This window comes from Pelodiscus sinensis, chromosome 8 (assembly GCF_049634645.1).
Source record: "Pelodiscus sinensis isolate JC-2024 chromosome 8, ASM4963464v1, whole genome shotgun sequence".
Lineage (NCBI taxonomy): Eukaryota > Metazoa > Chordata > Testudines > Trionychidae > Pelodiscus > Pelodiscus sinensis.
Genome location: NC_134718.1, coordinates 32467955 through 32483356, shown reverse-complemented (window position 1 = coordinate 32483356; position 15402 = coordinate 32467955). Strand labels below are relative to the sequence as shown.

The following is a 15402-nucleotide window of genomic DNA, read 5'->3' as shown; positions in this document are numbered from 1 at the left end:
ACATTAGGCCCCAGCTGGAGTATCATGTCCGGTTCTGGGCGCCACAGTTCAGGAAACGTGGAGAAACTGGAGAAAGTCCAGAGAAGATCAACACAAATAATGAGAAGTCTAGAGAACATGAGATATGAGGCAAGGCTGAAGGAATTGGCCTTGTTTACCATGGAAAAGAGAAGACCGAAAAGGGACATGAGAGCAGCTTTCAAGTATCTAAAAGAGTATCATAAGGAGGAGGAAGAAAAATTGTTCTCCTTGGCCTCTGAGGTTAGGAAGAGAAGCAATGGGCTTAAATTGCAGCAAGGGAGGTTTAGGTTGGACATTAGGAAAAAATTCCTGCCTGTCAGGGTGGTTAAGCACTGGATTAAATTGATTAGGGAGATTGCGGAATCTCCATCACTGGAGATATTTAAGACCAGGTTAGACAGACACCTGTCAGGGATGAGCTAGGGCAACTCAACTTTGGAACTACTAAAACTCATCTCAACAGAAGATCATTACACTGACTACTTTTTTGGTTTTGGTTCCCACTCGCCGGCCACGTGTTGATCCCCACATAAACCCAAACTGCACTGCAGGGCGCAAACAAACTGGCCATGGGCAGCATGCAGCCCATGGGCCATGTATTGAGCAGCCCTGGGTGCTTGGTCCTGCTGTGAGGGCAGGGGACTGGACTTGATGATCTCTTGAGGTCCCTTCCAGCTCTAGTGTTCTGTGATACTATACTGCCACATGGGGTTAGACGGAGGCTGGTGCCCTCTAGAAGGGACGGCTCTCCAGAGCCCATCCATACCTCCGTGAGTCAGCCCGTGCCCCCTGCCGTGGGACTGAACTGGAGCCAGTGCCCCCTAGAAAGGCCCTGTAGCCTCCTGAGCACCAGTGAAATTTTGGTGCTAGGGCCCTCCCTCAAGTGGATTCCTTGCACTGGGGGTCAGGTCAGGCCCTGTTTTCTCCCACACTGTGGGGTGCTAGTGGCGGTGCCTCCAGGCCGGTGTTGCGGCGTGAGGGTAGTGAATTGGCTAGTTCTGATGCATTACCCCCACAGGCCTCAGCAAGCCTCCTGGAACGAGCTGTACCGATAGTTCGGATTAGAGAGCCTAATCCGAACTACCTACTCCGTGCTGCGCTGGCACGGAGTCCGAACTACCGGGGCTTTAAAAATGGTGGCGTCCGGCAAGATGCAAATGAAGCCCGGGATATTTAAATCCTGGGCTTCATTTGCAACTTCGGTTGCCTACATTAACCACCCTAGATCGAACAAGGGTGGCAGTGTAGACATGCCCCAGGCTAACTGCACTACACACACACCCCCATCAAGTGTGTCCAGTATTTTTTCTAAACCTACCTGGTAAGCCTATTGACCAATAAGAATCTGGTGTTGCAGGCCCCCATAATGCAATCTATATTTGCTTCTCAGTTGTCAGTATAGCTTTTATTTTGGTGAGTTTTACACACAGATGCAGGAATGTGGACTTGAGCATCCAAAAGTTTTGCAGCCACTGCTCATCAGCCCAAACCTCCATTGTTGCAAAAGATTTTTGCCTTTGGGAAGGATGTAAGATGACACAATATAATACACATAGGCTGTGTCTAGACTGGCAAGTTTTTCCGCAAAATTATCTGCTTTTGCGGAAAAATTTGCCAGCTGTCTACACTGGCCGCTTGAATTTCCGCAAAAGCACTGACGATCTCATGTAAGATTGTCAGTGCTTTTCCGGAAATACTATGCTGCTCCCGTTCTGGCAAAAGTCTTTTTCCGAAAGACTTGTGTGCAAAAGGGCCAGTGTAGACAGCACAGTACTGTTTTCCGCAAAAAAGCCCCGATCACAAAAATGGCGATCGGGGCTTTTTTGCGGAAAAGCGTGTCTATATTGGCACAGATGCTTTTCCGCAACAAGTGCTTTTGCAGAAAAGCGTCCATGCCCATCTACACGCTCTGTTCCGAAAATGCTTTTAACGGAAAAGTTTTCCGTTAAAAGCATTTCCAGAAAATCATGCCAATCTAGACGCAGCCAAAATGTATACAAGGAAATATTGTTCTACTTGCATATAGTTAGACAGTAGAACTCATTTGCCACATGGTAACTTTTAAACTTAGAATTTAGCAAAATTCAAAGGGGAAGTAGATGTTCAGACAAGTAACAAGAATGTCCAGTTGTAAAAGAGTTTTGAAAGCAATATAAACCCCTATTTATATTTCAGGACTGAAGACAATATTAGGTGATAGGATGAGACGTATGGGGGACAGATTAGCCCACATCTGCCTCTTGTGGGTTTTTTTACACCTTTCTCTACAACAACATCTAATACTTGCAGCCATCAGATACTGGATTACGTGGACCCTAGGTTTGAGCCAGTCTAGCAGTTCCTATATAAATTTGCATAGCACCAACCTGACTCCAGTTTATAATATCAGCCTTTTACATACATGAATGCTGTGTCTAGACCGGCAAGCTTTTCCGCAAAAGCAGCTGCTTCTGCAGAAAAACTTCCCAGCTGTCTACACTGGCCGCTTGAATCTCTGAAAGAACACTGACTTCCTACTGTCTGAAATCAGTGCTTCTTGTGGAAATACTATGTTGCTCCCGTTCGGGCAAAAGTCCTTTTGTGCAAAGCTTTTGCGCAAAAGGGCCAGTGTAGACAGATCGGAGCTTTTTTGTGCAAAAGCGCGTCTGGATTGGCACAGACACTTTTCCGCAAAAACAGAAACACAGATGGAATTCCTAAAACCAATAGCAACTGCTTACTTAAAATTTTGGATGAGCATTAGCTATTAAAATAAAACATAAACACACATGCATTACAAAGTGATAATACAGATAAATTACAACTTGTTCAGAGTAATAGAAATAACATTTTTAAAGTTGCAAAACTATAATTAAAATGGTTTACAAGAAGAGAGTGCAATTCAGGGAATCACAGCAGATAAAAACCAAATTGGAAACCGTTATGAGACTTCACGTAGACATATAGTGAGTGATAAGAGACTCTTTTAAATTCTCAAAATGTGTGACACAGAGTTTGAGGGAATGTAGGTAAATTATTTCACTGCACCAAGTCTCCTGTAGCAGTAAAGTAGCACCAGGGACAGAAGGGAGTTGGTTTGGCGTCACTACCGGGTTTACAATGGTGCCAATGGCACTGTGGCACCAGGCCCACCCACACAGCAGGGTCTGGCCCCTCGCCTCCTATCAGGGCTGGCTATTGTGGACGGGGGGTCCAGGTGTGGGAGAATAGGTCTCTAGAGGGCCTGGGGGGGGTGCTGGGCAGTGAGAGGGTGGGAAGTGCTCGGCAGTGGGGAAGGATTGTTTGTTTTGGGATGCTGGGGAGTAGGGGTTTTTTTGGGGCACTGGGCAGATCTGTGTGTATCAGGGCGCTGGGAAGCGTGGGGGGTCTGTGAGGGGCACTGTGCAGTTGTGTGGTGGGACTATGGGGGCCACTGGGCAGTGAAGGGATCTGTGGGGGGTCACTGGGTGGGTGGGGGTGTGCTGGGCATAGCGATCTGTGGGAGGCACTGGGCATAGTGATTTGTGGGGGTCTCTGGGTGGTATGGCACTGGGTGTAGGGAGTCAAAGGGGTGCTGGGTGGGGGTAGCAGAGTGCGGCATGGGCCCACCCCCAAGGGAAGAAGCATGATGGCAGCAGCGCGGGGCCAGAGGGCCACTGTGTGTCTGGCGGATGCCCGTTTGTAAACAGTGCCCTTGTCCTGAGCTGGGTGGAGCAGGGCTGTCCCTGCGGTAACATGACCCATTGCCTCTGGCCAGCCCCTCACTCTGAGGCAGTGGTCACCAACCAGTAGATTGGGATCTACTGGTAGATCTTGGAGCCTCTGACAGGTGATCCTGGTGGGTTTGGCCAAGAGGCTATCAAGTGCCAGCACTTCAGCTGCCCTTTACCCCCACTGCTGTGCACCTCCTGCCCTTTGGCTAAGCCTTTCCCCTGGGAGTCTCCTGCTTTCTGTGCAGGGCAGAGGAGGGAAAAGAGGGGTGCTGATGTCAGGGTTCCCCCTCTCCCATTCTGTATTCTTTCTCCACGGAGCAGAGAGGGGGCACAACAAGACTAGGGATGCAGTTTGCTGACTGCTTTAGGGAGTGGTTCAGGGCCAGGGCATGGGTGAGCCTGCCTTAGCCCCACTGCACCACCACCCAGGAGCCACCAGCAGTGCCCAAATGGAGCCCACATCCCAAACTCCTACCCCAGTCATGAACCCCCTCCTGTACCCAAGCCCTTATCCTAGCTCTGAGCACCCCTGCATCCAAATACCCTCCCAAAGCCTGCACCTAGAATCCCCTCCTACGTCCACCTGCCCGCCCCAAGAGCAGCTCAGAGCCCTTCTCACACTCCAGATCCCTTAATCCAAGACCAAAGCCTGCACCCCAACCCTCTGTCCCAGGCTGATGAAAGTGAGTGAGGATAGGCAAGAGAGGGAGGACAGAGGGAGCAGGGGCGGGGCCTTGGAGAAGGGATAGGAAGGAGGCAGGGCCAGGGTATTTATATATGAGGTAGATCTTGGATTGCACTTACATTCAAAAAGTGATCTAGTGCTTTAAAAGGCTGGAGACCACTGCTCTGAGGTCTCTGCCCCATGTCTCCATGTCCCCTATGAGGGCCCACAAAAGGTTAACCTAGCCCTGTTTGGGGCACAGGCTCTGGGCTGGAGTTTGGATGCAGGAGGGGTGCAGGCTAGGGGGAGTTTGGGTGTGGGAGGTGGGCTCTGCCCTGGGCCAGGGGATTGCCAAACAGGAGGGGGAGTGGATGTGTGGGCTCTGGGAGGGAGTTCAGCACCTCAGCACAGTACACAACAGAAAGGAGCTGCAGTGACTTCATATCGACACAGAAACTGAGAGAAGACGCTTAAATACTCCAAACGTGAGAGGCAGAGTTTGAGGCAGGAACTGTCTGTACAATATTTCACACTTGTATACATAGAGAGGAAGTGAAGTGTCTAAATATTGACTGTCTAGGAATTGGCAGGCCTGTGCCTTTAAGAACACAAGCCCAGAAGCCCACCCCCTTGCTCTGGGGCTGACATGCAGCATCCAGGGAAGAGAAAGAAAAAAGCCTTTGCACCCCTCACACCCCACTATTTACAAGGACATCAGGTGGCTCATCCCATGGGTTAACTGTTCCCCCCTCTCCCCCTCACTAAATGGGGGTTTTGTCCCTGCACAGGGTCTGGCAGTGTCCCTCCCCCCAGACTTAACCCCAGCTACCCCCCCCCCGATTTTTCCCCTTTAGACCTTCTTCTGCCACTACCTACAGTAGCTTGATCCCCCCAGCCAGTAAATTTATGCCCCCTGCTCAGACCATGACACCCCCCCCCGCTGCAATTTGCCCCCCTTTATCATTTTAAACCTCTCCAAAGAGGAGGCAGCAAATCCTATGTAGCAGTGAGGGCAGCGGCCACAGCAAAGGCTACTGAGTCTGCTCAGTTCAGGTGCGCGTGCTCAGTGCACCCAAAGGAGCAAATTTGGAGAAGTTGGTGTTTCTGTCGTTACATCCCTCCCCACAGGCAATAAGTATTTATGGGGGCAGGCTACGACTGCGACTGGGGGAAGCGTGGAAAAGACCAAATAGGGGGAAGTTTTAAAGCGCTCTCCTCCCCCCTCCCATACCAGCATTTGACCATGCTTCCACTCCTGCCCCCTGCTCCTCCATGAAGCTTCTTGATCACTCTGGCCCCTGTGTGAACGCCAGTTCCCTTCAGCGCTCCTCGCTGTAGACTTCCCTGCTTTCTCCTCTCAGCACACCTCCCCCACTGATGAGCTAGAGGAGGTTTGGCTGAGGAATCAGGGAATATTCTAGTAATCCCTTTCTGTCTTACTCTGAGCACCCTTGTTCTCTTAGCATTCCTTCTAAACAGTAAGAGCTAGGATCACCAAGTATTCAACATCTTCTTATGATACCCTTGCTTTAAGTTAAGAGTGTGTTTGTGCAAGGAAAAATAGGAGTAGCCAAAGATCAGAAGTGCTATCATTTTGGGATTGCAAAGACATTTATCTTGGACATTTTGAAAATTCAAAGCTGTAGTTAGGCAAGTCCTTCAGAGGCTGTGTCTACACTGGAGGCTTTTTGCATAAGAACAGCTGTTCTTGCACAAAAACTTGCAGTGTCTACACTGCACACGCATTCTTGTGCAAAAAAAAGTTACAGTAGATTGTCAGAAGAGAGGCTTTTGCACAAGAGTTATTCCTCTTCCCATGAGGAATAAGCCTTTTTGTGCAAGAGCTCTTGCGCAAAAAGGCTAGTGTGGACAGCAACAGGGGTTTCTTGCACAAGAAACCCCTAATTCTAAAATGGCCATGAGAGCTTTCTTGCGCAAGAGAGCATCCACACTGCCATGGATGCTCTTGCGCAAAAGCACATGGCAGTGTGGATGCGCTTTTGTGCAAGAGTTCTTGCACAAAGTTCTTGTGCAAGAAGCCTGCTGTGTAGACATAGCCTGTGGTTATTCAAACAATTAACTTTTCTTTACTGGTAAAAAGCTATCCAGAAAACAGTATTTGTTCCTTCTGCACACAATGGATTTTCATTAGCAAAGTGTATATAGTTCTACAAGATTAAAGTATTTTCTTTATTGCAAATGGGGAATTGAGGCAGAGAGAAGGCATTACCTGGCTAAGGTCAAACAGGGATTCTAATAAGCAATTAATTGAACCCAGATTTCTGAAGGTACAGTCAAGTGCCTTAATATTAACATTTCCTATATGTTACCTCTTATATGTCACCCATAGACACTGAGACCTGCTTCTGTTCTCTACAGAAATTCAAGGGGGAAAGATTTTCTTTGTGGATCCGACAGATGAAACACCCTCTTGTGGAGTTGAAAGTGTGTGCTCACACTCCCTCAAAACAGTGCTTATTGTAGTACAAGAAGTAGAGGGGGGGAAGGAAGCAACTGATCAATAACAAAATAATTTATCCAGGTTTATAAAGCAAGGTGAACTGATTTTAAATCAAAATATTTAAATCAGATTAAATGATTTAAATAATGGAAACTATTAAAATGTATTGATTCACAACTTAAGTTTAGTGTAAGAGTTGAGATTCTTTTTGTTAAGCTGGAAATACTCTATGGCTGTGTCTAGACTGGCCAGTTTTTCCGGAAAAACTTGCCAGCTGTCTACACTGACCTCTTGAATTTCTGCAAAAGCACTGACTTCCTACTGTAAGAAATGAGTGCTTCTTGCAAAAATACTGTTCTGCTCCCATTTAGGCAAAGCTTTTGTGCAAAAGGGCCAGTGTAGACAGCTCAGATTTGTTTTCCGCAAAAAAGCCCCGATTGCGAAAATGGCGATCGGGACTTTTTTTTGCGGAAAAGCGCATCTAGATTGGCACGGACTCTTTTCTGCAAAAAGTGCTATTGCAGAAAAGCATCCATGCCAAGCTAGCCGCTCTGTTCTGAAAATGCTTTTAACGGAAAACTTTTCAGTTAAAAGCATTTCCAGAAAATCATGCCAATCTAGACGCAGCCTATACCTATACACATACTTAGCAGATCCATAGCTTACCATTTGTGTATAGATTCTTAAATTTTTCTAAAATAAAAATGTAATAATTTTTAACTACAAGATTTGTGTCTAGCTTTGTTTGGATGACAACTCAAATTCAATTAAATGCATACAGCAGCATTTTAAAATGGTTTTCAATATTGCTTAGTATCTTTGAGGGTATGTCTACACTGCAAAGTTAATTCAAAATAACAGCCATTATTCCGCACTAGACGGAGGAATGCGGCTGTCTATGGCAGGATAGCTGCCAGCCTGGACACCAAAGGCCACATGCGAACCCAGGACAGGTTTGCATGAAAATTAATTGGTCTGGCAAGTTCCCCAACCCTGGGCCCCGAGCTTTCCCTCCCCAGCTCCCTCCTCCCAGGTTTCTCTCCCCTCTTCCACCTCTTTTTCCCAGTCTCCCCAGAGGTTCATCCCTCCTCCCCCAGTTTTGCTCAATAAACCCAGTTTCTGTTTTTGAACATACGTGTATTTTGTTTGACATCAGGAAGGGGGGCTAGGGAGGGGTAAGTGGAAGGACGCGAGGGAGGAATGGAACACGAGCCTCTGGTGGGGAGGATTGGAGTGGCTCTGAGGGCTCCTTGGGGTGGACGTTCTCCTGCAGGGCATCCTGGATCCTGACAGCCTCCCAATAGACCCCGCCCCGATGGCAGCCTGCAGCAAGTGCAGCCGGGCTGATGGCAACGACCCCAAGAGATGCACCAGTGTGCCCAGGGGCAGCTCTGGCTCCATGTGGCCGAGTGCTGTGCTGTCCCGAGTACAGGCACTCCAAAACAGGACTGCTTTGCTGTCCCTCATTGAGGTAGACAAGCAAGTGGGGAACTCTGAGAACGGTCAGTCCAGGGTGGGGGTAGGATCCCTTTAAGCACAGAGCTCAGTTAGCCTTAGTACTTAGTGTGTGGGGTTGCTGCCTAACCTGATGCCCTGACAGCAGTGGTTCTGGCCAGCCTTAACTTCGGTTCAGGGTCCACTCAGTGTGGACACGCTATTTCGAAATAGGTTTTGTGTTTAGATGCGTTAATTCAAATTAAGCTAATTCAAATTAACTATTTCAAATTAAGTTAACTTGAATTAGCGCTGTAGTGTAGACGTACCCTTAGGCTATATCTACGCTGGCGCGATCTTGCGCGAGATATATGCAAATGAGGCTAAGCGTGGAATATCACTGAGCTTCATTTGCATATCCAATGAGCTGCCATTTTTGCGGAAGAGGCTCTTGCGCCAGAAGGAGCTGTCTACACTGCCCCTTCTTACGCAAGAAAAATCCTCTTGCACAATGCCGCTACGCTGATTATTTTCGGGAATAACGGCATTGCACAAGGGGGTTTTTCTTGCACAAGAAGGGGCAGTGTAGACAGCTCCTTCTGGCGCAAGAGCCTCTTCCGCAAAAATGGCGGCTCATTAGATAGGCAAGTGAGGCTTGGCGATATTCCACGCTTAGCCTCATTTGCATATCTCTGGCGCAAGATCGCGCCAGTGTAGACATAGCCTCAGTGTTTTAACAGTTTATAATTAGTTTAGCCATTGGTATAGGTTGTCAGTTTCCAAATTTTAAATTGATTTTTAAAATAAACCTGTATTTAAAAAAAGTATTTAAATGTATCTAAGTCAAATTAGATCTTTTAAATCCGTTTGTATCCACTCAGGTATGGAGTAAATAGAATATTCTGCTAACTGGTGAATTTTAGTAATATTAAATTACCACCACACCACTTAGATTTACACAAATGTATTAAAGTTAACATACTCAAGCAAAGGTTTTCGTGTGTTAAGGTCTAGCTAATGCACTGGAGTAAGAGATTTGTAATTAAGATTTACATGTTAGCAGCACTCTGCTACCATGGCATGTCTAGATATCTGCATTTTTCAAGCACAGGCACCATGTTCTTACAATCACTGAAATTATGTTACCGTCCCTCTGTGACAGGGCACTCCTGACCCGCACTCGGGAGGATCAGGGCGAGGGGCATGCGAAATCCTGGGGGGAGGGCATGCCAGTCAGGGGGACGCGGGACCAGGCAACGCCGCTCTGGATTGGCCCCGGGGAGCGCAAAGCGTTGGCAGGGAACGCCCCGGGAGGCGTGGCTAGAGCAGCCCGCGGTGACAACTCGGAGGCGCGGGCAGATGACATCACCATGGAGCAACTCCGAGGCGCAGAGGCAATGACACCAGGGTCCCCGCTGGAGGGGGATTTAAAAAGGCGTCTCGTCAGCCAGGAGGAGGGGAGAGACAGAGATATGCTCGGACAGGCGAACGGTGAGTGGGGAGCCAGAATGGACCTACCTCTAGATACGGAGTAGGAAGCAGCCCAGGGCAGGGTCGTGGAGCCCGTGAGCAGGTGGGTTTAGGGGCAATACCCCAACTGCTGAGCAGGGATAGGTGATCCCTGCCTTAGGGCCCTGGGCTGGGGTTCGGAGAGAGGGAGGGCCCAAACCCCCCTACTCCATCATCCGGAGCGAAGCAAGCCCCACAGCTGGGTATATGAGACTTAAAAACGTACCTCCTCGGAAAGCGCAGGGAGGTTGGGATTTCCCTTCCGATGCGCAAGCCTGTGTTGGGATTGTAGATAGAAGGAGTGTCCTAATAAATAGGGTGGTGTGAGTAAGCAACCTCACGGGGCAGCGTGGTCCTTTACACCCTCCTCCACCAAATCCTTGTGCTGTGACTCACAAAATGAACATATGCAACCTTTTTAGAGGTTTTTAAAATTTTTAAAATCTTAATTGATTCAGCAGAGTATCTTTGTGTTTAGCAAACTAGAAGAGAAAAAAGGAGGAGACAGAAATCCACAGAATTAATTTCAGCAAAATAATTTTATTTCTAACATACAGTGAACGTCCATCAAATATTCTGTACACAGTTGAGCAGATCTACTATTATAATGTACAAAGATACATGAAGCCACTCTTACAAAAATATTGCTTTTAGTCTCTACGTTATCTTGGTACATTTAGACCATTCCACATCATTGGTAGATATGCAATTCTGTTTTAATAAGTTACCTATGATAAGACCTTCCCGCTCCCTCCTCCCTTTTGGAACTGTATGCTAGAATTTTTCATCCCCTGCCCACCACTTATGGATTCCTGGTAGGAGGAATGTAGGCATTTCAAACATCCATCCTTAGGTCTTAGTTCTTCTGGTAATAGAACCACTTGTCCACTGTAGTCAGAAAAGAAAAGAAAAAAAAAGATTTAAACTCAGTTATCACTGCAATTTATTTCAAAATTCTCCAGGACCCACTGACCATTAATATTTCTGCAGAAGAGTTCATGGACTTAGGGTACGTCTAGACTACATGCCTCTGTCGCCAGAGGCATGTAGTTTAGGCTACCAGACATAGGAAAATGAAGCGGCGATTTAAATAATCGCCGCTTCATTTAAATTTACATGGCTGCCGCACTGAGCCAACAAACAGCTGATCAGCTGTTTGTCGGCTCAGCGCGACAGTCTGGACGCACGGGTGTCGACATCAAAGGTATTTGTCGACCACCCAGGTATACCTCATCCCAGGAGGCATACTTGGGTGGTCGACAAATACCTTTGATGTTGACACCCGCGCGTCCAGACTATTGCGCTGAGCCATGTAAATTTAAATGAAGCGGCGATTATTTAAATCGCTGCTTCATTTTCCTATGTCTGGTAGCCTAATCTACATGCCTCTGGCGACAGAGGCATGTAGTCTAGACGTACCCTTAATGTTATCTGCCAGTGGCTATTAGGAGTCACGACCCAATTCTCAAACTATTTACTCAACCTAAACTCATGAACTTTCTAATGTAATTTTGGAACTACTCCTGTTCCTACCATAGTCAGTGGAAGCTTTGCTATTGAAAATGGGAGACTGGCATCTTACCAGTATTGCTAAATAGAGAAGCAATTAGGACAGTAAGGGCACATTTATACTACATTCCTCTTCCGAAAGATTTACATAATTGCATGAGAGCACTTTTTTGAAAAAGTTTTTTGAAAAAGAAACCTCAGTCTAGACGGGGTTCTTTAAAAAAAAAAAAAAAAAACCACCCTTTTTCGCAAGACCCTGTGCACCTCATTTTTTCAGGAGTACAGGTTCTTTTGAAAGGGTTCTTTTGGGGGGGGGGAACCCTATTTAGACTGCAGTTTCTTTTTTGAAAAAGTGCTCTTGTGCGATTATGCAAATGAAGCATGAAATTTGTAAATCCATGCTTCATTTGCATTTTCAGTCTGGCTCATTTACATTCCTCTTTCAGAAGAGGAATGTAGTTTAGACATAGCCTAAGAGTGCAACTTTCAACAGGCATTCCCCATGAGTGACAGAAAGCCCTTTTAAGTACCTGAAAACTGAGGTCTTCTCTTTTCCAGACTGAACAATACCAATTCTAATACCAATTATTTCAATCTTCCCTCATAAATCACGTTTTCTACACCTTGATTTTTTTTTGGCGCTCTTCTCAGTACTCTCTCCAATTTGTCCACATCTTTCCTGAAACATGGCACCCAAAACTGGACACAGTATTCCATCTGAGGAGTAATCAGTGTGGGGTAGAGTGGAACAATTACTTTTTGTGGCTTGCTTACTATACTGCTAATACATCCCAGAATGATGTTTACTTTTTTTCCCCAAAAAAAGTAAACTGACTCATTTAGCTCGTGATCCATTATGACTGCTTGGTCCGTTTCCATAGTACAGGCAGTCCCCGACTTACGCGGATCCGACTTATGTCGGATCCGCACTTACGAACGGGGCTCTCTCGCCCCGGAGGTCGGGGCGAGAAAGCCCCGTTTGTAAGCTGCTCCGGTGCCCCTGGTCTGCTGGAGACTGTCTCCAGCAGACCAGGGGCACCGGGCGGGTTCCCGCGCTTCTGAGGCTTTGCCAGAGCAAAGCCTCAGAGGCGCGGGGAACCGCCGCTGCTGCCGCTTCAGTCTGGGTGCCTGTGGTCTGCTCTGGCAAAGCCTCAGAGGCGCGGGACCCCCCCGCGGCTGCGGCTTCAGTCCAGGAGCCTGTGGTCTGCTGGGGACCATCCCCAGCAGACCACAGGCACCCAGACTGAAGCGGCAGCAGCGGCGGTTCCCCGCGCCACTGAGGCTTTGCTCTGGCAAAGCCTCAGAGGTGCGGGACCCCCCCCCCCCCGCGGCTGCGGCTTCAGTCCAGGAGCCTGTGGTCTGCTGGGGACTGTCCCCAGCAGACCACAGGCACCGGGACTGAAGCCGCAGCCGCGGCAGGGTCCCTCGCCTCTGAGGCTTTGCCAGAGCAAAGCCTCAGAGGCGCAGCACCCCGCTGCCGCTGTGGCTCTGTTCCCCGTGTCCCTGGTCTGCTGGGGGGGGGGGGGGGCGCAGCTAGTGTGCTCCCCCCCCCCCCCCCCAGCAGACCAGGCTTTTGTTTTGGACTCTGGGGCAGAGCAGCTGGGGCGCTGCCGATTGGTCCTGCAGCACCCGCTCTGGGCACTACTGGACCAACCCGGCAGCACCCCAGCTGCTCTGCCCCAGGTCCTGATTCAGCCGCTGCTGGTCAGTTTCAGCAGCGGCTGAATCAGGACACCTGGGGCAGAGCAGATGGGGTGCTGCTGGGTTGGTCCAGTAGCACCGAGGAGCAGCGCTACTGGAGCACCCCAGCTGCTCTGCCCCAGGCGTCCCCAAGTCAGCTTCTGCTGAAACTGACCAGCGCTGACTACAGGAAGCCCCAGGCAGGGTTGCTCTGCCCCGGGCTTCCTGGAATCAGCTGCTGATCAGTTTCAGCAGCAGCTGACTTGGGGACGCCTGGGGTTCTTAAGTTGATTCTGTATGTAAGTCAGAACTGGCGGTCAGTTTCAGCAGTGTCTGAATCTGGACTCCAGTTCCGACTTACATACAGATTCAACTTAAGAACAAACCTACAGTCCCTATCTTGTACGTAACCCGGGGACTGCCTGTACTCTTTCCTAGGCAGTCATTTTCCATTTTATATGTATAAAATAGATTACTCCACTTAGGAATACTTTTTGTCTTTATTGAATTTCATCCTATTTACTTCAGACTATTTCTCCAAATAATTTTGAATATTCATCCTACCCTCCAAAAAAACTTGCAACCCCTCCCAGCATGGTATCATCCACAAACTTTATAAGTGTGCTAACTATGCCATTATCTAAGTCATTGATGAAAATACTGAACAGAACCAGAACCAATACCTGCAAAACCCTACTCGTTATAGCCTCCCAGCATGATTACTACTGAACCACTGATTACTCTGACAACGGTTATCCAATCAATTATGCATTCACCTTATAGTAGCTCTACCTAGACTGCATTTCTCTAGTTTGTGAATGAGAAGGTCACGTGAGATTGTAACAAAAGCCTTACTCAAGTCTAGATATACTATATCTACTGCTTCTCCCTTCTCTACAAGGTTTATCATCCCATCAAAGAAGACTATCAGGGTTGGTTTGACATGATTTGTTCTTGAGAAGTCCATGCTATTACCTATCACCTTATTATCTTTATATGTTTGCACATTGATTCCTTAATTATTTGCTTCATTATCTTTCCTAGGACAGAAGTTAAGGTGACTGGTCTGTAATTCCCTGGGTTGTCCCTTTCCCCCTTTTTATAGATGGGCACTACATTTGCCCTATTGCAGTCTTCTGGAATCTCTCTTTGTATCCATGCTTTTCAAAGATAATATCTAATGACTTTGATATCACTCAGCTCATTGAGTGTTCTAAGATGCATTTAATCAGGCCCTGGGGACTTTACAACATTTACATTGTCTAAGTAATTTTAACTGTTCCCGATTTTAGCTCCTGAACCTACCCCATTTTCCACCAGCATTCACTACAGTAGGGGTCCAATTGCCACCAACCTCCTTGGTAAAAGCCGAAATAAAGAAGCCATTAAGCATCTGTGCTATTCGCACATTTTTGTTATTGTTTTTCTGTCTTCCTTGAGCAATGGGCCTACCCCGTCCTTGGTCATCTTCTTGCTTCTAATATATTTGTAGAATGTTTTCTTGTTACCCTTTGTATCTCTAGCTAGCTTGAATCCTTTTATGCCTTGGCCCAATTTTGCTCTTACATACTTGTGTTGTTTATATTCATCCTTTATACTTTGACCTAGTTTCTACTTTTTGTAGGACTATTTTTAGATCATTCAAGAGCTCTTGGTTAAACTAGGACGGACTCTTACCATCCTTCCCATCTTTTCTACACAGTGGAATAGAGCAGTAAGGCCATTTAATCTTATCAAGAATTAGGGATGTAAAATCCCATTTAATTATTTACTGGTTAACTGATTAAAGGGGGATGAGCAGGGGGAGCCACTTCAGCTCCCACCAGTTAATCTTAAACCACTAAGCCTCACATGTTAAGGATGAGGTTAACCAGTTAAACCTTCATGTCGTTACTAGGAATATAGAATTACAAGCTTGGAGACATAAGCATCTTCATTCAGTGAGACAAAAGCATTTTTAATCAACAGGCCAGTAACAAATGCATGAGAAACTGACTAGAGGAAGTAGTACTTTTCTGGAAACTTGTCTGATATTTACTACTTCTGAGTCCTGGAGACGTGTGAAATCAAGCCCCCATTTTTTTCAGCTCACTTATAAAGCATGCTATTAATGGAAATATGTTACACTACTGTAAACTTTTCCCCCTTTCCCTTTTTTGTATAAGGTAGAGAGGTGTGCATTTTGATGCTGCCACTATGCTTTCAGTCCTCTCGAGTACTCTTCTTGAAGGTCAAGAAACCTATTAATCCCAATTTCTTCCTCTCTCCTAAAGCTAGTCAAAAAGCAGTAGAAAGCTTTGTGCTCCAGCATCTTCACATATACATAATTAGGAGTTAACACAATGGAAAAGCTATTCAGATATTTTAAATTACTGTTATTTACAAAATCTAGAACTCTACATAAATCTTTCAGGCTTTTTAAAAATGTTACC

The 15402-nt window shown here is 47.0% G+C and overlaps 1 protein-coding gene across 1 annotated transcript in view; it reads right to left on the bottom strand.

Moving 5' to 3' along the window:
* Positions 1-10301: 10301 nt before the first annotated feature.
* PPA1 (inorganic pyrophosphatase 1) overlaps positions 10302-15402 on the bottom strand; it is a 34950-nt gene continuing 29849 nt past the window's right edge. The window contains exon 11 of the mRNA XM_075934984.1: positions 10302-10669. Coding sequence (XP_075791099.1) covers positions 10638-10669 — 32 coding nt within the window. The 3' untranslated portion in view covers positions 10302-10637. The remainder of the gene's footprint in view (positions 10670-15402) is intronic.